The sequence below is a fragment of the Gadus morhua genome, chromosome 7 (genome assembly GCF_902167405.1).
Source record: "Gadus morhua chromosome 7, gadMor3.0, whole genome shotgun sequence".
Taxonomy (NCBI): domain Eukaryota; kingdom Metazoa; phylum Chordata; class Actinopteri; order Gadiformes; family Gadidae; genus Gadus; species Gadus morhua.
In genome coordinates this window covers 33,318,692-33,341,191 of record NC_044054.1, presented here as the reverse complement: position 1 = coordinate 33,341,191, position 22,500 = coordinate 33,318,692, and the positions used below count along the sequence as shown (strand labels likewise).

The window sequence follows — 22,500 nt, the reverse complement described above, 5'->3', positions numbered from 1 at the left end:
CGTTCCAAGGTAAGACAAAAAACACTCAGGATCCAACCGAGAACCAAACTGATGCATTCATGATGAAACACAATCAGGCGAATTGCTCGAGTCCAAATACACTCCGTGTACTAGAAGATGGCACTATAACATGTCGATATAATATAACATGGTCATGTACTATAACATGGTACTATAACATATAATATAACATGGTCCTTTACTATAACATGGTAATATAGTATAACATTTTAACACTACAATAAGATTGTAGGCTAATGCACTATAACATGGCCATGTACTATAACATGGTAATGCACTATAACATGGCCATGTACTATAACATGGTAATGAACATTATAACATCAGATGGTAATGCACTATAACATGGTAATGCAATATGACATGGTCATGTACTATAACATGTTGATGTTCTATAACATCCTAATGCACTATCCAGGTTATATACTATAACATGGCCATGTACTATAAGATGGTAATGCCCTATAACATGTTTATGCACTATACCATGGTTATATACTTCAACATGGTCATGCACTATAAGATGTTAATGCACTATAACTTGGTTATATACTATAAGATGGTCATGTACTATAAGATGGTACATTGAGTAATGATTCACACGAGTGCACGTTTAGGCTCCGATGTGACGCGAGCGAGCGTAAAAACATGCGCGTGCACATCATCCAGCCTAACCTCCTCTAGATAACAAAATGGAGATATATATGTATACTACATATGAACGCGTTTATATCTTCACACAATGTAGGCGATTTTCGACCTCGAATATTGACGCCTTCATCACAAATCCAACGCAGACAATCTGTTGACTGCAAGTGTCACCGTGGCGCCAGCGTCTGAATCCAATCAATCAATCAGAAATTAATCAACCAATCAATTAGCAAATCAAACGATGACGAATCGAACGTGTGATCCGACACGGCTCTCGGTTGATCCGAGCTGCTCGGAGGCCGAGGAGCTCAACAGAACCTCTGCTCCCCATCCTGGACGTTAAGGGCTCAACGCACAGACGCTGGTCATATGAACACATGTCTCCAATCAGGCCTCCTCGCAAGCAGCACCACTGGGCTGAATAGATCTTTCAACAAATAGGCCTGACCAAGGCTAGCAGCGTACTGGGGGCTTAATGGGAACCAGTTCACAGGGTGGCCTCCGCTTGGTCTAATGGGCTACCCACGTGATGTTTTCATCTGTACCTTTAGTGGACTAATCAACCCACGTCTGACACCTGTCAACCGACTCCACGGGGCCCTTCCATTGGCTCTCCCGATCACCAATACCGTTTCATCGAGACGTGTCGGCCTACACGTGTTCGTGACGTGCGTGTCGGTGTCGGTTCACGGATGTAGCCGGGATATCGTGTTTCTGAGCCGTGGTGGTCGTGTTCCGACCCGCGGTATCGTTAAACCCCGTCGCCGGGGCAGGACTCCGCCTCCCCGGCCCCACGCTGGGCGTCCAATCAGCGCTACAGGTGTACCGGAGGCCGACCGCTGCCTTGAAAGGCTCGAGATTGGGCGGCGTGACCAGCCGCTCCGGCACCTGGACGGACGTCAAGGGCCGCGGCGGTGGGGGCTGTGATGTGAAGTGACACGCGTTTCTCCGCCCTTCACACACACACACACACACACACACACACACACACACACACACACACACACACACACACACACACACACACACACACACACACACACACACTGCACACTATAGATGTGTGTGTGTGTGTGTGTGCGTGGGGGGGGGGGGGGTGTTTGTGTGTAGGCCTAGTGTGTGTATGTGTGAGTGTTTGAGTAAGGGGGGGGGGTTCTCTGTGCCGGTGTTAAAGGTGCCACAGTTGTTATTTCTCTCTCTCTCTCTCTCTCTCTCTCTCTCTCTCTCTCTCTCTCTCTCTCTCTCTCTCTCTCTCTCTCTCTCTCTCTCTCTCTCACTCGCACCTATATCAAGTGGTCGTTATTTTATTAATATTTATAACATATATATAGTTCCTCTTGGAAATGGAGCCTCATCCATCATCTTCCTAATGTGATTATTAATTAAATAAATTCACCCACATGCGTTGCATATTAACGTGACGACTGACATGGTGAAACGATGGACAGATAGCATTAAACTGCACGCCTTATAATGTCTCGGTGAATCACAACCGTGTGTCTCCCCTAAACCGAGCGGTTCAGCTGCTAGTCGACCGGGTTACAACCAGACAATACGGCAGAAGGTACAGAACAGAGACTCCGGGATTCTCAGCACAGGAGTCCTCGTGTGATCCGACCCCATTCTGTTTGATTGTGTTTTCCGGATAAAATGGCTAACTGTCATGCCTTCCCTCCCCAGCACCTCCACTGGAAACACAGGAATGTCTGTTGCCAAGACAACCGTGGACAAACTGCTGAAGGGATATGACATCCGTCTCAGGCCTGATTTCGGAGGTACGTTCAGAAGCGCCGTCTCTGCCCTGTTGCTGTCGTCGTTGCTTAAATCACATCCCGGTGTATTGATGATGTGGGGGGGGGTTAGCGGGGAGAGGGTTATGACTCACGGCTCAGGGAGGGGGTGAGGGAGGAGAGGCAGAGCTCTCAGACCGGGGGGGTGGGGAGGGGGTGATGGAGGAGAGGCAGAGCTCTCAGACCGGGGGGGGGGGTGGGTGGGAGGGGGTGAGGGAGGAGAGGCAGAGCTCTCAGACCGGGGGGGAGGAGGGGGTGAGGGAGGAGAGGCAGAGCTCTTAGACCGGGGGGGAGGGGGGGGAGGGGGGTGAGGAGGGAGAGGCAGAGCTCTCAGACCGGGGGTGACGATGGTCGGCTCGTGTGTGTCCTGGGTGTAACGGAGGGCTGGGAGGTCTGGGGGTTCTCACCGTGAGGAGGAGGAGCCTCACACACAGAGACTGCCTCCAGGAGGAGGAGCCTCACACACAAAGACCTCCTAAAGGAGGAGGAGCCTCACACACAGAGACCTCCTACAGGAGGAGGAGCCTCACACACAGAGACCTCCTACAGGAGGAGGAGCCTCACACAAAGACCTCCTATAGGAGGCTGAGCCTCACACACAGAGACCTCCTACAGGAGGAGGAGCCTCACACAGAGAGACCTCCAAGAGGAGGAGGAGCCTCACACACAGACACCTCCTACAGGAGGAGGAGCCTCACACAGAGACCTCCTAGAGGAGGAGGAGCCTCACACAGAGACCTCCTACAGGAGGAGGAGCCTCACACACAGACCTCCTATAGGAGGCTGAGCCTCACACACAGAGACCTCCTACAGGAGGAGGAGCCTCACACACAGAGACCTCCTCCGGGAGGAGGAGCCTCACACAGAGACCTCCTACAGGAGGAGGAGCCTCACACACAGACCTCCTATAGGAGGCTGAGCCTCACACACAGAGACCACCTACAGGAGGAGGAGCCTCACACAGAGAGACCCCCTAGAGGAGGAGGAGCCTCACACACAGAGACCTCCTACAGGAGGAGGAGCCTCACACACAGAGACCTCCTCCGGGAGGAGGAGCCTCACACAGAGACCTCCTCCAGGAGGCGGAGCCTTACACGGAGACCTACTGCAGAGTGGGACCCGGGAGACTGGATGGATTCTTTTTAAATAATGAAAGTCACTTTTAGGAATCGTCTGGTTTCAAATGGTTTTATGCAGCTTATTTCCCCCCATTAAATGGAAAACAGTGCTCTGTAATATATGATTGCTAATTTGTATATGTCTTCTATGCTACCTATCCATTGTTTGGCAATGGTTAATTATAATGGGCAGTAATTCATAGTTCAGGGAGTAGGTCTTTGTGTCAGGTTGGATCTCCTCTTTTGTACGTGCTGCTACTACAGTGTTTACGGTCAACAGAGGTGTTCAACTCTGACTAAGGAACCTCTAGTATCCATCGCTAACATACTCTAAAATACACTCCGATATCCAAGAAGGAAGAACTTCCCTCGGGTCATCTAGGTGCGTTCAATACAGACCCCTCCCAGGGTGGGCTGAGACCCGTTCAGAGGAGCAGCTCCAACAGAACCCCCCGACTCAGCTCCCCCCTCCCGTCTGGAGAGGGGAGGAGCTGGGAGGGCAGACCCGGCCCTGGCCCTGCGCCGGGGCCGGGGCTGGGTCGGGGCCGGGGCCGGGCCGGGACGGGGCGCTGCACAGCCCCACATCTTCTGAGGTGCTCCTCATAGCATTACTGTAGGAGGTGGCGGTGTCTGCGTGGAGGAGGCGTTGGCCGGGCCCCTGAGAGGCCCCGTTCACCCCAGGGGTCCCTCTCACCCAGGGGCCCCTGGGGTGAACGGGGCCCCTGGGGGGAGCGGGGCCCCTGGGGGGAGCGGGGCCCCTAGGTGAGAGGGGCCCCTGGGGGGAGCGGGGCCCCTGGGGTGAACGGGGCCCCTGGGGGGAGCGGGGCCCCTGGGGTGAACGGGGCCCCTGGGGGGAGCGGGGCCCCTGGGTGAAAGGGGCCCCTGGGTGAACGGGGCCCCTGGGGGGAGCGGGGCCCCTGGGGGGAGCGGGGCCCCTGGGGGGAGTGGGGCCCCTGAGGCGTGGAGGCTTCTCCTCTCTCGGCCCGCTGAGACGCTGGGGTGTCGTCGGGTTGTTGTCGCCGTGTTCCGCCCGGCGCTGAATCGATGGCAATAACGCCATAATCCCGTTTTAAGTCGGGGGTTAATGATTCTGCTAACGATCTGACCCCGGGGTCACGCCGGCATCGGATTGGTTTGTTTCGTTGTCTGTCAAAATATTCCCGATAGTCGCTGTTGATCCAATTAAAAGGCGGTTCTATAAATGGTCCGAGTCATAAATATTGATCAGGGGGGATAAAAACACCAGAGCAAAACCAGTGGCTGCCCCCAGGGGCTGAACTGGTCTGTAAAACCAGTGGCTGCTCCCTGGCACTGAACTGGTCTGTAAAACCAGTGGCTGCTCCCTGGCACTGAACTGGTCTGTAAAACCAGTGGCTGCTCCCTGGCGCTCAACTGGTCTGTCAAACCAGTGGCCTCTCCAATGCACTGAACTGGTCTGTAAAACTGGTAGAGGCGAGATGGGGAAAAGGTAAAACGAGCAGAGCATCATTGTGGTGTTTGTTCTGTGTCTGGTGCTGAGCATCATTGTGGTGTTTGTTCTGTGTCTGGTGCTGATTCGGCGATTTGTGGCCCGAATGCAAGACCCCTTCATCCTCATGAATCTAAATAATCATCAGATTCACTAGTGGGAAAGACGCATAATTAGGTTTAAAAACAAATGTGAGTGCAATGGCTTCGTCTCACGGACCGCCACTGACAGAGGCGGATCAAGAGAACGGAGGTTGTGGTCCAAACTGAACCCCCTCCTATCTGCGTGTGCACCGTGCTGGGTAGATGGATTCCCCAGTGTGACCATCAGAACAGAGTGGCCTCTCCCAGTTCCCATATCTTCCACCTCCGCGCGGATGTATGTTTGGTTTAGCAGCTTTTAGCCTACTTCCCTAAGTGCGTTTCACTGTCCTTCAAGCGGGGGAGAGGGCTAGGAGTTCAAAGTTGTTGGACACGGGTATCTCGTAAATAAGTAATAAAATAACATTCACCACAATAACTTTTACTCAAATTTTAAAAAACACCTAAAAACCATTAATGTACGCTTGTTTGAAAGGAAGTGACCATTGCTTTCCAGATTAATAAACAATGTTGTAGTTGAAGTAAATCATGCCAGTTCAAAGTTGCTACTTCTATATAGTGAATATCATAAAAATTGTAAAATTGAATACTGCTGACGTACAATCCAATACAGAGGTCTTTTGACGCCTCTCATCCCATATAGATATCTCCAACATCGCACCAAGACTAGACTCTAAGACGCAGCTGTTGTTTCCATCCAGTGATAACTGTCTTTGACCTTAAGCCTGTATTGAAAGTCGTACTCCGACGCCCAGCGTTCTTGCTAGCTGATATCGGCTGCCTTACAGACACCTTAAACCGTCTGAGTCCAGAAACCACAGCGGGTCCAGGCTCAGTTTGAGCCCGGTCCCAGCGGTTCTGTTGGACCGGGCTCAAACTGGTTAGTATGCGATCCAACGATCAATGGCTACATCTCAGTCCCCATGTCACACATATCCATTTCGGAGAACGACTTAACAAAGGACAGGTAAACCAGAGACAATCTAAGGGTTAAACACAGAAACACGATGTTACGCGTTCACATCGTTAGAACGCTTGCGGGACCATGAGCTTGGATCTCAGATCCATGTTCTCATTGACCTGCTGATCCACCGGACAAATACGAGAGAGAGAGAGAGAGAGAGAGAGAGAGAGAGAGAGAGAGAGAGAGAGAGAGAGGGAGAGGGAGAGGGAGAGAGGGAGACGGAGAGAGAGAGAGCGAGAGAGAGAGAGAGATTTCTTGGCAGACATTTTGAATGAGCTTATGCTCGGTGGTATTGGGGCTTCTAAAGTTCCCGGGGGCCGTTGGCGCGTCTGACCCTTGGGTTGAGGAGAAATGGGGACGAGAGGAATCGGCCAATTCCTACCCCGGGGCCATCGAGCAAGGCAGCCGGTACCATGGGTGACCCCGGGCACAGCGCGGCTTGGATCGGATCGACTCTGGGAAGAACCCCGCCCGGAAAGGTTGGAAGAGCTAGAGACGGGCTGCTCCACAGAGGGGGGGTTGGGAGAGACCATTCAGGCTGTAAGTCATGTCCTCGACCACATACCCCCGGTGTCCTCTCAGAAGGACACCGTTTAGACCCGGCTGTCATCATCCACCTCGGAGATGGCTTTTACGGTCCGGAGCGGCGACCATTAAGCCGCCTGGAGGTGGAGATGGATAACGGACGCTCTGAACACACCCCTGTTGCTTCGTTCAGCTCCCAGGACGTGGAGTTCATGGATGGGAAACACAAACGATCAGGGTTTATGTGGCGGCAGGGCGGGGCCTCTGTCGTTAATGGGTCGATGACAGCATGGAGGGCATGCTGCTGCAACTATTGTCTCGTAAAGTATCTCTCTAAACACTTTACACTCTGCTCACTCTCCTGGTGAAACATGCTGTTCCCCAAGTGGCGCTATTAACATTCATGTTTCTGGGCTATGCTGCGGTTGCTATAGCAGCCGATAGATAGTCACTACGGTGATTGTTGATTAATCACAAGCCGAGCACAACCAATACGGCCATTAGCAGAGTAGCAGTAGCTAATCAATCCGACTTGTGCTTGAACTAGGAGTGGAAATTCCCCCCTGGAACATTTCATCCCGAGGAAACGTTCATGCCGACGTTCGCCTCTTTCCCCGATTTCCCCCGTGTCCTGTTGAGGTGCGTCCGGAACGACGGACACGCACACGTCTGATGCGAGGGACTCTGTACGGCGCAGATGAGGAAAGCTGTTGAGAAAATCAAATTCATTCCACAGACGTGGTAATGCTGCCGCGCGTGCTGGTCTGGGTAATGCTGCCGCGCGTGCGTCCGCTCGTCTCATAAATCACGGCGGGAGGTGATTTGCGGCGGTCGATTCCACAGCGAGGTGGAAACGTTTTAAGGTACAGAGAGAGACGGAGCCCGGCGGGGCCAGCAGTGACGGGCGGGGCTCCGGCGAACGGCTCATCATGCTTCATAGTTACACTCTTAAATAACTCTCGCGCTGCAGTTGAAATAAATCAATGATTGCTTCAGAGTGTTCTTGTAATGGTTTCAGAGCGCTGGAAATGCATCTCAATTCCCATTGTGATGAGTTCCACCATGAGGTGCTGGGTGGTCTACCGGGGAGGGGGTGGACTCCCCCAGCCCGATGGCTCTGGGTTCGAACCCCAATGTCCACCGTCTACCTGTAGGTTGAGGCGCCCCGTACCCCTAACCCTCCTCCTGTTTGGTTTTGAGTTCTGTCGCTTTGGAGCGAGGAGAACGTGAGCCATGGAGGGTAGCAGATGCTCAATGGGGTTGTGTCTGACGTACGAGCCGGTCTGTTCCGGACAGGAGGAGCTCTGTCCCGTCTGAACCAGAGGGAGGAACAGAGAGAGCGCCTGCCCCCGTGGGATCCCCTCGGTGCGCATGCATACGCTTTGTGCTTCAGAAAGGTTATCGGATGAGATATAGCTCCGCCGCCGCGCGTGGAGCGTCTCGGGGAGACGGCGATCGGTCCCGTGATGGACGGGGCTTTGGAAGAGCTCAATCTGGACGTAGCAGCAGGCGGAGCAGAGCAGTGACATGCTAACGTGTTGTTAGCAATACCATAGCGCGTATAAAACATAGAACATAGAGCTATTGTTCTTAACTGGTCCAAGTTGAGGGCAGCCCTACGTTCTGAGTCTCGAGACTCGACTATATAAAAACTATACAATAACTAGAAAATGCATTTCCTGCAGAAAATGCGGTGAATGCTGTAGTATAAAGTCAGTTTTAAAATATTTTTTAATAAAGCCACATAGATTAAGACATAAAGAAACGTCAAATGACTTAAAGGTCCCATGGCATGCCACCAGGTGTGGTGTGATTAGCCGTTACAAGCCGTTTTGGAAGTCTGCCCCTTATGACATCACAAGTGAGCGTGTTCACCTAGATGTGTGACAGATAGATCTGTCTAGCAGCCTACCCAGTGGACTGTAGCAAACATTGCTCATCTATCAGTATAGTAGTAAGTGTTTTCTTCTAAAGATTCAGAATGGACCATATATACTCCACCATGTTGAGGGGAGAGAGAGTTCAGGTCATTTGTCCCACGTTGACAAGGCTGATGTCCCACGTTCACGCAACGCAAGGGGGTTACGGACCCGTTACGTTCTCGCGGACCCTCCTTGCGTCCACCGCAAGGCCCTGACGTGCGCCTCCCAATACGTTAACCCTCCGTCGAGGTGACGCAGCAGCGAGGGCTGTGATTGGTCCGCTCACTAAAACCCGACTCAGAACCAACAGGTTCACGACTGCGTGGAAGCACCTCCGTGGTCCTTGTGTAGTGTGAACGTGGGACCATAATCAGCCCTTAAATCAACGTGTATACACCGTATCCTCGGCTAATGAGAACTTGTTTTGTCTCGCATGAGAAAGGCTGTGGCGGTTCTGAACATAAGCATGTTCCCCATAATGATAAATCATGCCACGATTAATCACTGAACGATTACTTTGACATTATTGCTGACATGCCAATGCTGCTATGCTTCCAAGATATAGGTGGTCGTCGGAATGTACAAGTTAGTGCTTTAGTGACATCACAACCGGTAGACGGATCCATCCATCTCTGGTGTGGTCGCTATAGGGTTTGAAACAGCTTGTAATGAGCATTTAAATAACATGACACCCATGCAATGGAAACAGGGAGAGGTGCAATAGCAGGAGGGATGTGTGAGAAGATATCGCTGGGGTGGCGGTGAATCACAGCACTGAGTCGCAGCATTGGGAAGTTCTCGAATGTTCTCGCGTCGTGTGCACATTCTGTTATTGTGTTCCGATAACTCGCCCGATGGTGCGAGACACAAGCGACGCGATCATCTGTTCCAGAAAACACCAACTTCACGAGGTCTACAGACGACCCACTCTGTGAAACACGCAACCATATTCCACAGAACCAAGCGCGTCCTTTCAGTTCCTTTACTTCCACTGAAACACCTCCTCTACCGGGCCCCCCCCTATAGGGGGCGGAGCCAGAGACGGCGTGGGCCGTGAGCGCCGCCCAGCGACCACCTGATCCCCACGCCGCCCAGAGCGCCCTCGCTGGGTGGTGGAGTAGTGCCAGGCGCCGCGTGACGGGTGACCTGGCTCACACCTCCCCTCTCACTGGTACTCCCAGCCCCCCCCCCCTCAGCCATAGACCCAGCTGCGCCCGCGGGCCAGTTCTAACGACACGGCGATGGAGCAGCGGGTGGAAACCAGTCACCACAGAACGGAGCTACTGGGAGAGAGGACGTAGCTGATGTAGGGTGGAAACCAGTCACCACAGAACGGAGCTACTGGGAGAGAGGACGTAGCTGATGTAGGGTGGAAACCAGTCACCACAGAACGGAGCTACTGGGAGAGAGGACGTAGCTGATGTAGGGTGGAAACCAGTCACCAAAGAACGGAGCTACTGGGAGAGAGGACATAGCTGATGTAGGGTGGAAACCAGTCACCAAAGAACGGAGCCACTGGGAGAGAGGACGTAGCTGATGTAGGGTGGAAACCAGTCACCACAGAACGGAGCCACTGGGAGAGAGGACGTAGCTGATGTAGGGTAAGGACGTAGCTGATGTAGGGTAAGGACGTAGCTGATGTAGGGAGGAAACTACGTCAAGTGGATGGACCTTCTGGAATTATGTCCCCCGATGGTTTGGGCGGTTCACTTGAATTTCGGCTCCACCTTGGTTGATTCCAGGCAGTGATAGAGGGTGGAGGATAGAGGGTGGAGGATAGAGGGTGGAGGATAGAGGGTGGAGGATAGAGGGTGGAGGATAGAGGCTGGAGGATAGAGGGTGGAGGATGGAGGATAGAGGGTGGAGGATAGAGGATAAAGGGTGGAGGATAGAGGGTGGAGGATAGAGGATAGAGGGTGGAGGATAGAGGATAGAGGGTGGAGGATAGAGGATAGAGGGTGGAGGGTAGAGGATAGAGGGTGGAGGATAGAGGGTGGAGGATAGAGGGTGGAGGATAGAGGCTGGAGGATAGAGGGTGGAGGATGGAGGATAGAGGATAAAGGGTGGAGGATAGAGGGTGGAGGATAGAGGATAGAGGGTGGAGGATAGAGGTTGGAGGATAGAGGATAGAGGGTGGAGGATAGAGGGTGGAGGGTGGAGGATAGAGGGTGGAGGATAGAGGCTGGAGGATAGAGGGTGGAGGATGGAGGATAGAGGGTGGAGGATAGAGGATGGAGGGTGGAGGATAGAGGATAGAGGGTGGAGGATAGAGGGTGGAGGGTAGAGGATAGAGGGTGGAGGATAGAGGCTGGAGGATAGAGGGTGGAGGATGGAGGGTGGAGGATAGAGGGTGGAGGATAGAGGGTGGAGGAATAGAGGGTGGAGGATGGAGGGCGGAGGATGGAGGGCGGAGTTTACGGACGGCGGGCCGCATGGAGGCGGTCGCCGTGGCGACGGAGAGATTTATGAGCGCAGAGAAGAGAGAAAACAGCTGAAGGCGGCCACTCCTCTCCCCACTCAGGTCCTCTGTTCAGATTAAATGAAGGGTGTGGTCTGAGGTGGGGGTGGGGGGGGGGGCAGTGGGTGGGGGGGGCAGTGGGTGACGGGGTGCAGCGGGTGGGGGGGGGGCAGTCGGTGGGGGGGTGCAGCCCATGGCACAGGCCTCGTCTCCTCATGCAGACCGGTGTTTACCCCCTCCCCCCACACAGACACAAGAGAACCTCTGATAGGATAAAACAGAATGCAAAGTACACGTAAAAAAAACTTGGTGTCCAGCGTCACCCTCCCCTCACCCTCGCCTCACCCTCTCCCTCCCCTCACCCTCACCCTCTCCCTACCCTCACCCTCACCCTCACCCTCTCCCTCCCCTCACCCTCACCCTCTCCCTCACCTCACCTACACCCTCCAACCTTCCCCTCACCCTCACCCTCTCCCTCCCCTCACCCTCTCCCTCCCCTCACCCTCACCCTCTCCCTCCCCTCACCCTCACCCTCACCCCCCATCCTCCGGTCCTCGGCGGCTGAGTGATTGATGAGAGGCGTGTCCTTGACAGCGGGGGGGGGGGGGGGCGGGGGGGGGACCAAGGGCAGGGCGTCGCCGTGGCGCCGATAGATAAACAAGGATCCGGCGTCCGCTCGCGTCCCGCTGACAAACGACCGTGGCGCCAGGAGGAACCCCCACATGACTGAACCCCATGCTTTAGATATATATGTATACACGTGTGTTGCACAGCATTAGGGCTATCTCTAAGGACGGCTCATGTCATGGTGATAAATCCATTGAATGGTGGGAATCTCCTCTCCTCATCATGTCCAGCTTTGAAGCGGCCATTTCACAATCCATCATTTTGCGACATCGCAAGTGGATGATGGACTGATCAGCTTAACTATTACTAATACTATTAATATTACTATTACTAATACTGTTACTGCAGCTACTATTACCTCATTACTACAACTATTGCTCATACGATGACCATCCATGCTACTATTGCTAATACTTTTACTATCCCTATTACTAATACAACTATTACTAATACTAGTACTATCTCCATTACCTTTACTATCATTTCTAATACCATAATGACGACTATGACTTTAATATGACTATTATTACTATCTATATTACTTTTACTGTTAATATATTACTACTAATATACTATTACTGTTGCCGTTACTTTAACTAAACTATTACTATTACTACCAATATTACTACTACTGTTACTATACTGGGACTATACTAATACTACCAATATTACTACTACTTTTACCATACTGGGACAATACTATTACTAGTACCAATATTACTTTGCTGTTACTATACTGGGACTATACTATGACTACTGATATTACTACTGCTGTTACTACACTGGGACTATTACGACCATTATTACTACTACTGTTACTATACTGTGACTAAACTATTACTACCAATATTACTACTACTGTTACTATACTCTGACTATACTATCACCGCCACAGTTACTGTTAGGATAGGATAGTTGAGGTTCAGGTCCTTAATGTCCGTAACCTTCCTGTAGGCATTCCTCAGAATGTTCATGATCTGTTTGTGAATTCAGTGTGAGTCACTTTGATTATAAAGCGTCACAACTTTTGGTGCTAAACTATTTCGATGCTAACTAGTTAGTTAGCATCTCTGTCCTGAAGTCCTTTGACTGGCACAAAGTCAAATCTAAGGAGAAGATGATTCTCGTACGCTATTGTTTGGATTATTTGGGTTTTCGGTTCCTGAGGATCCAAATCATTATGGTTCATTTGAGGTGTTTTCTATGTTTCCCAAACCCTTTTTTAAGACTACTTTTCCTCTCTACTCCGTGTAAATGTTGGACCAGCAGACGTCGCTCTAGAGGGTAGTGCAGGAGAGTCGGCGGTTTGGGGAACATTACGGGCCTTTAGAACCCATAATGGAGGAACCAGACATCCTGGGATTCTCGGTTTGTCGCTGAACTCCATCTCCTCTGACGCGCTCGCTGTGGTCCAACCTTCAACCTGGCAGGCGGCCATCTTGAAGCCACAAAATGGGAAATACAAACCGATACAAGAATGGACCCATATTCAACCCGGACAAACTCAGAGAGCTCTTCAGACGTGTAATGGAGGGCTTTCTTCTGCTTTTGGGAGAATAAAGTCTCGGGTTTGGTCTAAGGTAATGTCCCCCAGCCCCCAACTGCTCCCAGCCCTCCTGCGTCTCCAGGTGAGACGCAGGAGGTCTCATGGATAAAGGCGTCTAATCCCACCAGGGTCGCTGCTCGCGGTACGGCTGCTTCGTTGGGTCGGTGGGACCAGCGCTCTTCCGCTCTTTGTGGGTCATTCTTCCATCCATCACGGCTCCACGGCAGTCGACTAAAAACTATCAGGACGGGCGTGGTGCGTGGAAACACTCGGCAGTGTCCTTCATAACAAATTCATAACTGTGGCGCAAAAATGGAACGATGAAAAGAGGAGAAAATGGAAACCTGGAAGCCTTTTGATACAAATGGTTGCACAGGAACTTTGGCATGAGTGAGTTCTGCTGTTTGCAGAAAGCACTCTGAGCTCCATACATTACGACCGATATAGGAGCGGGAACATACGGCCGGAGAGGGGGGGTGTGTACGGCTCTGGACTAAAGAATTCATAGGGGGGGGGGGGGCAAATATTGGCCACAGAAGCAGCGTTTTTCAGCAGACCTGGCATGTTAGAAACGGTCCATTTCCATGAGTGGAGCCACGCTCCAACAACGCTCTTCTGCAAAGTAGAACAGAAAGTGTTCCTTGATCTGGTATAGATTATAAATATTCATGAGCGTGTATTTTATGTATAAACAGCATCCGGTAAACAGTTATTCCATCACAATATGTCATATTCTCCACAGATGAATAGGTTTGCGGGTGATTTATTGTTTCCATTTGGGAGTGTTTCAGTGTCTTACATGAAAGTGTCAGGCGGCCTGCAGCATCCATTGATCAATGCTCCTCCACCACAATAGACTCTTGGAATGAAACAGATGATTCATTACCGGAAGGATTTATAGTCATTACACGTGAGGCATCTTAACAATGTTGTTATTATGATTATTTTTACTATTCAATTCATATCACTAATTAACTACGTCCTTTTAGCTGTTTGCTCTCTTTGCGTGTTCCTTTCCTTAAAAACAGCCAACGTCAGCGGGAGTATCTCTTTGTTCTGTAACCAAAAGAGTGTCTCTGTTATTCCTTCAGGTTATTGTCCTGCTCTCTGTTTCTTATCCATGGGCGGGATGAGGTACACATGTACGCCAAGACATGCCCCGGCGCCAACTAGTGCTTCTATCAGGGCTCAGACTAGTGCTTCTATCAGGGCTCAGACTAGTGCTTCTATCAGGGCTCAGACTAGTGCTTCTATCAGGGCTCAGACTAGTGCTTCTATCAGGGCTCAGACTAGTGCTTCTATCAGGGCTCATACTAGTGCTTCTATCAGGGCTCAGACTAGTGCTTCTATCAGGGCTCAGACTAGTGCTTCTATCAGGGCTCAGACTAGTGCTTCTATCAGGGCTCAGACTAGTGCTTCTATCAGGGCTCAGACTAGTGCTTCTATCAGGGCTCATACTAGTGCTTCTATCAGGGCTCAGACTAGTGTTTCTATCAGGGCTCAGACTAGTGTCTCCATCAGGGTTTAAACTAGTGTTTCTATCAGGGTTTAGACTAGTGTCTCCATCAGGGTTTAAACTAGTGTTTCCATCAGGGTTAAACTAGTGTTTCCATCAGGGTTTAGACTAGTGTTTCTATCAGGGTTTAAACTAGTGTTTCTATTGAGGTTAGCTTTCTGGTGGTTCGTCAAGTGCGTCTCTGTGTTCTTCAGACCTTTGTCTCTACTCTGTTCTTAAGACCTTTGTGTCTTCTCTGCCCACTGTTTAATAAATGAGAGTAGAATCACAGTAAATGTATAATCTAAACGTCCCATTTCCACTATAATCGCCCTCCACAGACGTGGAGCGGGAGTTTAAAGGATGTGGGATCGACCGAAAGCAAACACAAACACAACACAAAGAAAATCAAAGCAGCCCCCTTCCCCCCACCACTTTGGTGACGTGGTGATGATGGAGGAAATGGTGGTGAGGGGTTATTTACGGCATGTAGTGTGAGACAGCAAGTTGGTTCATCCAATGCGTTTTTTTTGTCTCCCATAAAGATATCTCAACAGAAATCATACCGTAGCGTTTAAAAAAACCTAATGTGGACACAGACCGGCTGAAGCCAGCACACCGTGCTGCTGAACAGGGAGAGCACAGAAAATACTCCACAGTTGCTATGGAACCACTGTTGCTAAGCAATGAGTTGATTATCAGAAGGTTTTCGTCTGTGTGTGTGTGTGTGTGTGTGTGTGTGTGTGTGTGTGTGTGTGTGTGTGTGTGTGTGTGTGTGTGTGTGTGTGTGTGTGTGTGTGTGTGTGTGTGTGTGTGTGTGTGGGGGGGGGCCCACTACATTTGAGTCGACTGAATCGAGGGCATGGCGTGATCAACAGGGCGCTACGCCGTGTGTCGGCTGGCGTGAGGAGACGTACCTCTGTAGGAACACGGCCAAACGCCACCAGTTTTTTATTTTTGCCATCGTCGCACAGCGAACAATCTTGTCCTGCTTTTGAGTTATCGTTCAATAACGCTGATACAACGCCGGCAGCATCACTCTCTGTCCGTCGCGGGTTAGCTGTTTGTGCCGAATGCGGTGGTTTCCTTTTAAATTCTTGCCTCTACAGCGTGTTTTAAGTTAGGCCAAATTGACAGGAGACTACTTCAATGTGCTTTTGCTGAAGTGTCGTATTTTCCCCCTTTCCCCGTCTTGTGAAGCGCGGTCGCGGGTAATGGTTTTACTCTCGGAGGCTGTATAGTGACAAAGTGGATTCCTCTGTTTCACTGAAGCCGGGTCAAAATATGCAGAGCTGGAGAAATAGAAAGCAATAGAGAGAGGGAGAGAGAGAGAGGGAGAGAGAGAGAGAGGGAGCGAGAGGGAGAGGGAGAGAGAGAGAGAGAGAGAGAGAGAGAGGGGGGATGGAGGGAGAGAGGGACTTTCTCCGCGTTCTGTTTTCATCTCGTGAACGAATGTACTTTGACATCTCTGGGGGAAACTGTTTCTGGTTGCTTTCACGGGGTGCTGGAAAATGGTCTCACATTTTTTTTTTGTGATGGTTCTTTCTATTTTTTATTTGAGAAAGTGATGGGTCAGGGAATATGGAAACACTGAAGGGCATTTATTGTAGCAGGCGGCGTCGGTGGAAGGACCAAGGCTTTCAGTCAAGGTCTGTGCGCTCGCTGGTAGTTTGGAGTCCAGAGTGAGGCCAAGCTTGGAGGCGCCCTAATGGAGGCAGTGGGTCTGAGGCCGGCCCCCCCCGGACCCCCCCCCGGCCCCCCGGCCTCCTCGATCAATACTGTAAGAGCGGGAGCGGGGGTGGGAGGAAGTCGCTGATGAAACCGGGCCGAGGAGTCGGGGGGCTAGAGTGTTCCCAGAGCCATGTCGTACCGAACACCGCCATGTCCCATGTTCCCGTTCTGTCCCTCGTCTGCTCTGAGCGGCTCCTGCATCGCCTCCCGTCTGTCCCACCACGACCACGCCGGCTCTGGACAGCGTAGGATTCAGGAAGGGGACACCTGGTGCTTCAGACAGCCACGGAGTCCTTCTCCGATGGGATGTTGGTGATGTCACCACTCTGTGACGAGGTTGGCAGCGAGGTGGGCGGGCGTTTGTCTCGTGACGTCCGCGTGCAGATGTCTCCCTCATAGGACCACCGCCGCTCTGCGCTGAAGGGGCGGAGCTTCTGCGACCTTAAACCCTTCAGGGTTTTATATGCAATGATATGCAAATGATGGGAGAGGAATATGCTAATTCCTAACCTTTCTCCTCCAGACGCAGGCCCAGCGGGTCTATCTACCCTCAGAGCTGCTGCCAGTGGCTTATTGAACGGCGCCATTACGAGCGACCGCGCCATTCAGAGTACAAATGACAATACAGTTATGTTGATATGAAATAATCTCTGCTGTCCTGGGAGGTCTGAGGACTTATTATCATAATAATCATTATATTAATGCAACGATACAGTGATATCATATTATAAAAAAAATTAAAATAGTAATGTCTTAGATTTGTCTTCAGGAGTACCCAAGAAAAGGTCTGAGACAAATACAATAAATAAGATTAGAAACGGAAAAATCAGAATAACGATAATGTGCAGGTCAAAGGTCAGCAGCACAGAGCCTCCTCTCCCCCGAGGGGTATAAATACCCTGGGTGCCCTCCCCCCGATCCAGGGAGACGGGGCAAATGTCACCGAGCATAATCTGGCGGCCGGCATGCATAATACATCCTCATCGGACGAGCCTCACACGCATATCCATAGTGCCGCTGCCGGGCGAGAGAGGAAGTGATGTCGGGCCGAGGAGGAAGTGTGTAGCTGGACGGTTGTGGTGTCATGTGAGAGGAGAGCGGGGGGAGGGGGGGGGGGAAGTTCTGCCCTACATTAGTGATGAAGTGCCAGTGTCGTGTGGACCTCTGCACGACCTCGGGTCCCTCTCTGTTTGAGGGGGAGAGGGGGGAGGGAGGGAGGGAGGGAGGGGTTTCAGGCCGTTGCACCATAACCGCCTTCCTCCAGAGTCGCTGGAACCTGGTCCACGCCGCCCGTATGGAGAGCTCCACAGCTCGCTGTCTCCTTAAGGAGACAGGAGACCACGGACCTCCTGAAGGAGACAGGAGACCACAGACCTCCTGAAGGACACAGGAGACCACGGACCTCCTGAAGGAGACAGGAGACCACGGACCTCCTGAAGGACACAGGAGACCACGGACCTCCTGAAGGAGACAGGGGACCACGGACCTCCTGAAGGAGACAGGAGACCACAGACCTCCTGAAGGAGACAGGAGACCACAGACCTCCTGAAGGAGACAGGAGACCACAGACCTCCTGAAGGACACAGGAGACCACAGACCTCCTGAAGGACACAGGAGACCACGGACCTCCTGAAGGACACAGGAGACCACAGACCTCCTGAGGACACAGGAGACCACAGACCTCATCCTCCCAGCGGCAGGGGGAACCTTCTAGAACCTTCGGGGGGAAAACCATGGCAACTCAACTGAAACAGGTTTTAAATGCTGCCTGGGTCAGAAATGGAACGAACGCAGAGCTAAACATGTTCGATTGAGTCGTCGTGGATTCCAAACATTCTAGAAGGCTCTCCCACTCCGCCCTAATGACCACTAAGATGGATGCTGGATGAATATGGTCGCAGACTGGATAGTCTCCGATCGCCTAGTGAGGGGGTTTGACTCACAGGGGAAAGGTTCAGGGTTCGATCCCCAATGTCCCCTTTCTACCTTTACCTCCTAGTTCCCTCGTACCTATGTCTGAATTAGCTGTAAGTCGCTTTATATGAACCCCGGTTAGCTGAGGAGTAGCGTACAGTATCACCCTGTGAGGGAGTGTTCCTAGCACGTGTACTAGGTGGTCCGTGACCAAAGCAGAGTTTAAAAGGTCCTGAAACGTACGCATGGTAGAACCGTCCTATTGGCTCGCTGGCCATGAGGACGATCTGGATTTATGCTCTGACAGAAGAGCATTCTCCCGGCCCTAATGCATGCTGGGACGACATGCGAGGCGGTGTGTACGTACGCCCACAACAACAGCAGTCGTCTGAATGAAGCATTGTCTCAGTGACGGGGCTTTCTAAGTGATAAGTGCTCATCGCGGTGATGGATCTGCTCCCTGCCCAGCGGGTGCCGGCCCGGGACCACAGCATGCCCTTATTTATTAGTCCGTTTCCCGGCGGTGACACCGAGGAGGTGGGAGATGGATGGGTGGGGGGGGGCGGAGGCGGGTGGTGACCTTCCTCCAGAGATTGGAATATTTGCCGCAACTTGTCTTTTCCTTGGCCCGGTGCCAGGCGGCGGGCGGTAACGGTGATGATGTGAGGATTGACGGCGTGGAGATCTGCACGCGCTCAGAGTTCAGGGGGGTCGGACGCCACCTCGCCCGCGGTGAGACCGCCGCCCCCCCCCCTCACCCCCCCCCCCCCCCCACCCCCCTGGGCCTGACATCGCTTGACTCGCTGCTAACTCCGTCCCCGTGACTGAATTAGCGGGATGCTCTTACATGCGGGCTGAGTGAAGAGGGGGGGCTGGGTGTATGTTGGCCTAGAACAGGATGGCCCCCGCTGGCTCCCATCTCCTCCAGGACAGGATGGATGAAACGCACAGCTGTACGCCGAAACACTGTTGTAGCAGTTTATGGAGAAAAGTCTTCTACGTGTCGACATGATGGCTTTTAGCTGACGATCTCTCTCTTTAATTTCCACTGCAGTTCAAGGCCGGTTCCATATATTTTCTTCCAATCAAATGTTGCTTCTTTTCAACAAAAAGCTCTTTTGTTTGAATCAACGGATCAAATTGCCAACTGGTTGTCCGATGTTTCTAAATGTAAAAGAATGATCCCTTTTGTTTGTGGATACATTTTGTAAATGTATGTATGTTCTATGTATGTTCTGTTAGATTTGGGTTAGCCACTTAGCTTTGATATTAGCATGGTTAGTTGTTTGGACCAGTGTTATTCAAGGTCTTTCCCTGAATGTAGGAGAGTTGAGGATGTATTGGTAACCACTCTCTGCTCTTCTTCTGCCTGCCCTCTTTTAGGTCTTCCAGTGATCGTAGGAATGAGCATCAACATCGCCAGCATCGACTCGATATCCGAAGTCAACATGGTGAGTGGGTAGCCTTCCCCTTTTCCACACCCACACGCAAGCATTAGCTTGACTTTATTGTTTCAATATTTTGTTAAATACATTGAATATATTTTTTGCACTTTGGCCAACTGTTGTTGTTTTTTAAATGTGCTTGACAAATACATTTACATTACATTAATCAACTTTGATCTTAACACCCGAAAACCACACCAACTCCAGCGTTAATATAAATTCTACTATTTAGTACGTAAATGTAAAATAAATATTTTTAAATTTAATTTTGTAAACATTACAATATAAATCAGCATGGGAATATGTATGTTTGAGTATTTAAGGTGAAGAAGCAGGGTCTAGTGCCTCATGGGTGTGTGTGTGGTGTTTGTATGGGATACGCCTTTAATAGGACAAGACAAGACTGTGATATGAGATATGTAGGTCATTTTATGTCTAGCTGAATAACTCACATTTCCTCACTCCACTTAGCAGTCCACAACTATAAGACTGGATGTACAAGAACACGTCATAAGAACTCAGTTCTATTGGACTTCTGTGCTGCTTTTATCGAGGAAAAAATAACATTATAAATACGTGCCATCTATGAAAACAACTAATTTTAGGACTGCTTTTATCTGGGGAAACAGGAATTATAACGAGTCCTTCCTCCCAAACTGATATTTTCCCTCTTCTTTGTCATCTGCTCGGTTTGGATCTGCAAGGTTTCATTGAGAGATTTATTTATATTTTTCATTCTCCTAAGTAGAAGACAAGGATATGATCAAATAAAGAAACATATAGCGCTGTACCCTACACCACCCGATCTGACGGGGTTGTGTTAGCATTAGCTCAGTTAGCGCAGTAACTTACACCACCCGATACGACGGGCTTTGTTAGTATTACATTAGCTCAGTTAGCGCTGTACGCTACACCACCCGATCTGACTGGGCTATGTTAGCATTGGCTCATGCTGCTCCTCTCTCCAGGTCTACACCACCCGATCTGACTGGGCTATGTTAGCATTAGCTCATGCTGCTCCTCTCCCCAGGTCTACACCACCCGATCTGACTGGGCTATGTTAGCATTAGCTCATGCTGCTCCTCTCTCCAGGTCTACACCACCCGATACGACGGGGCTATGTTAGCATTAGCATCAGGTCACTGTGCTCCTCTCCCATCTCTCCAGGACTACACCATCACCATGTATTAGCATTAGATCAATCTGTGTTAGCATTAGCTCATGCTGCTCCTCTCTCCTCTTTCCAGGATTACACCAGCCGATACGACGGGGCTATGTTAGCATTAGCATGTGTTAGCATTAGCTCACGGTGCCCCTCTCCTCTCCCTCCAGGACTACAGCACCCTACGACGGGGCTATGTTAGCATTAGCATGTGTTAGCATTAGCTCACGGTGCTCCTCTCCTCTATCTCCAGGACTACACCCCCCTATGACAGGGTTATGTTAGCATTAGCATGTGTTAGCATTAGCTCACGGTGCCCCTCTCCTCTCCCTCCAGGACTACACCACCCTACGACGGGGCTGTGTTAGCATTAGCATGTGTTAGCATTAGCTCACGGTGCTCCTCTCCTCTCTCTCCAGGACTACACCACCCTACGACGGGGCTATGTTAGCATTAGTGTGTGTTAGCATTAGCTCACGGTGCTCCTCTCCTCTCTCTCCAGGACTACACCACCCTACGACGGGGCTATGTTAGCATTAGCGTGTGTTAGCATTAGCTCACGGTGCTCCTCTCCTCTCTCTCCAGGACTTCACCACCCTACGACGGGGCTATGTTAGCATTAGCATGTGTTAGCATTAGCTCACGGTGCTCCTCTCCTCTCTCTCCAGGACTACACCACCCTACGACGGGGCTGTGTTAGCATTAGCGTGTGTTAGCATTAGCTCACGGTGCTCCTCTCCTCTCTCTCCAGGACTTCACCACCCTACGACGGGGCTATGTTAGCATTAGCATGTGTTAGCATTAGCTCACGGTGCTCCTCTCCTCTCTCTCCAGGACTACACCACCCTACGACGGGGCTGTGTTAGCATTAGCATGTGTTAGCATTAGCTCACGGTGCTCCTCTCCTCTCTCTCCAGGACTACACCATCACCATGTATTTCCAGCAGAGCTGGCGGGACAAGCGGCTGGCGTACAACGAGATGAGCCTGAACCTGACGCTGGACAACCGCGTGGCCGACCAGCTCTGGCTGCCCGACACCTACTTCCTGAACGACAAGAAGTCCTTCCTGCACGGCGTCACCGTTAAGAACCGGATGATCCGCCTGCACCCGGACGGAACCGTGCTGTACGGGCTGAGGTAGGAACCCTAGCAACCAGGAAGGCCTTATATGGGCTGAGGTATGAACCCTAGCAACCAGGAAGGACTTATATGGGCTGAGGTAGGAACCCTAGCAACCAGGAAGGACTTATATGGGCTGAGGTAGGAACCAGGAAGGTTCTATTTGAGCTGAGGTAGGAATCTTAGGATACAGGAAGGTAGGATCAAGGAAGACCTTATATGTGTAAGAATCATTACAGGAAGGTCATTTAAGCGTAAGTAAGCAGGGCAGGAAGTGAAAAAGTAAAAGCCATAGAGCATCCGGTCAATTTTCAAAATAAAACACAATACTCAGCTCATGTAGCCTATCACAACTTCATTTATGTACCAAATCATCCTTTTTGGAGCAATGGCCGGAAGGACAAAGCGTGGCATTTAATTGCAGTAGTTTTGGGAGTGGAAG

The 22,500-nt window shown here is 51.1% G+C and overlaps 1 protein-coding gene across 2 annotated transcripts in view; it reads left to right on the top strand.

The window, feature by feature from the left end:
- gabrb4 (gamma-aminobutyric acid type A receptor subunit beta4) overlaps positions 1–22,500 on the top strand; it is a 45,228-nt gene that overhangs the window by 1,120 nt on the left and 21,608 nt on the right. For both annotated transcript variants that reach the window (XM_030361266.1, XM_030361267.1), the window contains exons 1-4: positions 1–9; positions 2,353–2,447; positions 19,715–19,782; positions 21,856–22,076. The exon at positions 1–9 is cut by the window's left edge. In XM_030361266.1, coding sequence (XP_030217126.1) covers positions 1–9; positions 2,353–2,447; positions 19,715–19,782; positions 21,856–22,076 — 393 coding nt within the window. The remainder of the gene's footprint in view (positions 10–2,352; positions 2,448–19,714; positions 19,783–21,855; positions 22,077–22,500) is intronic.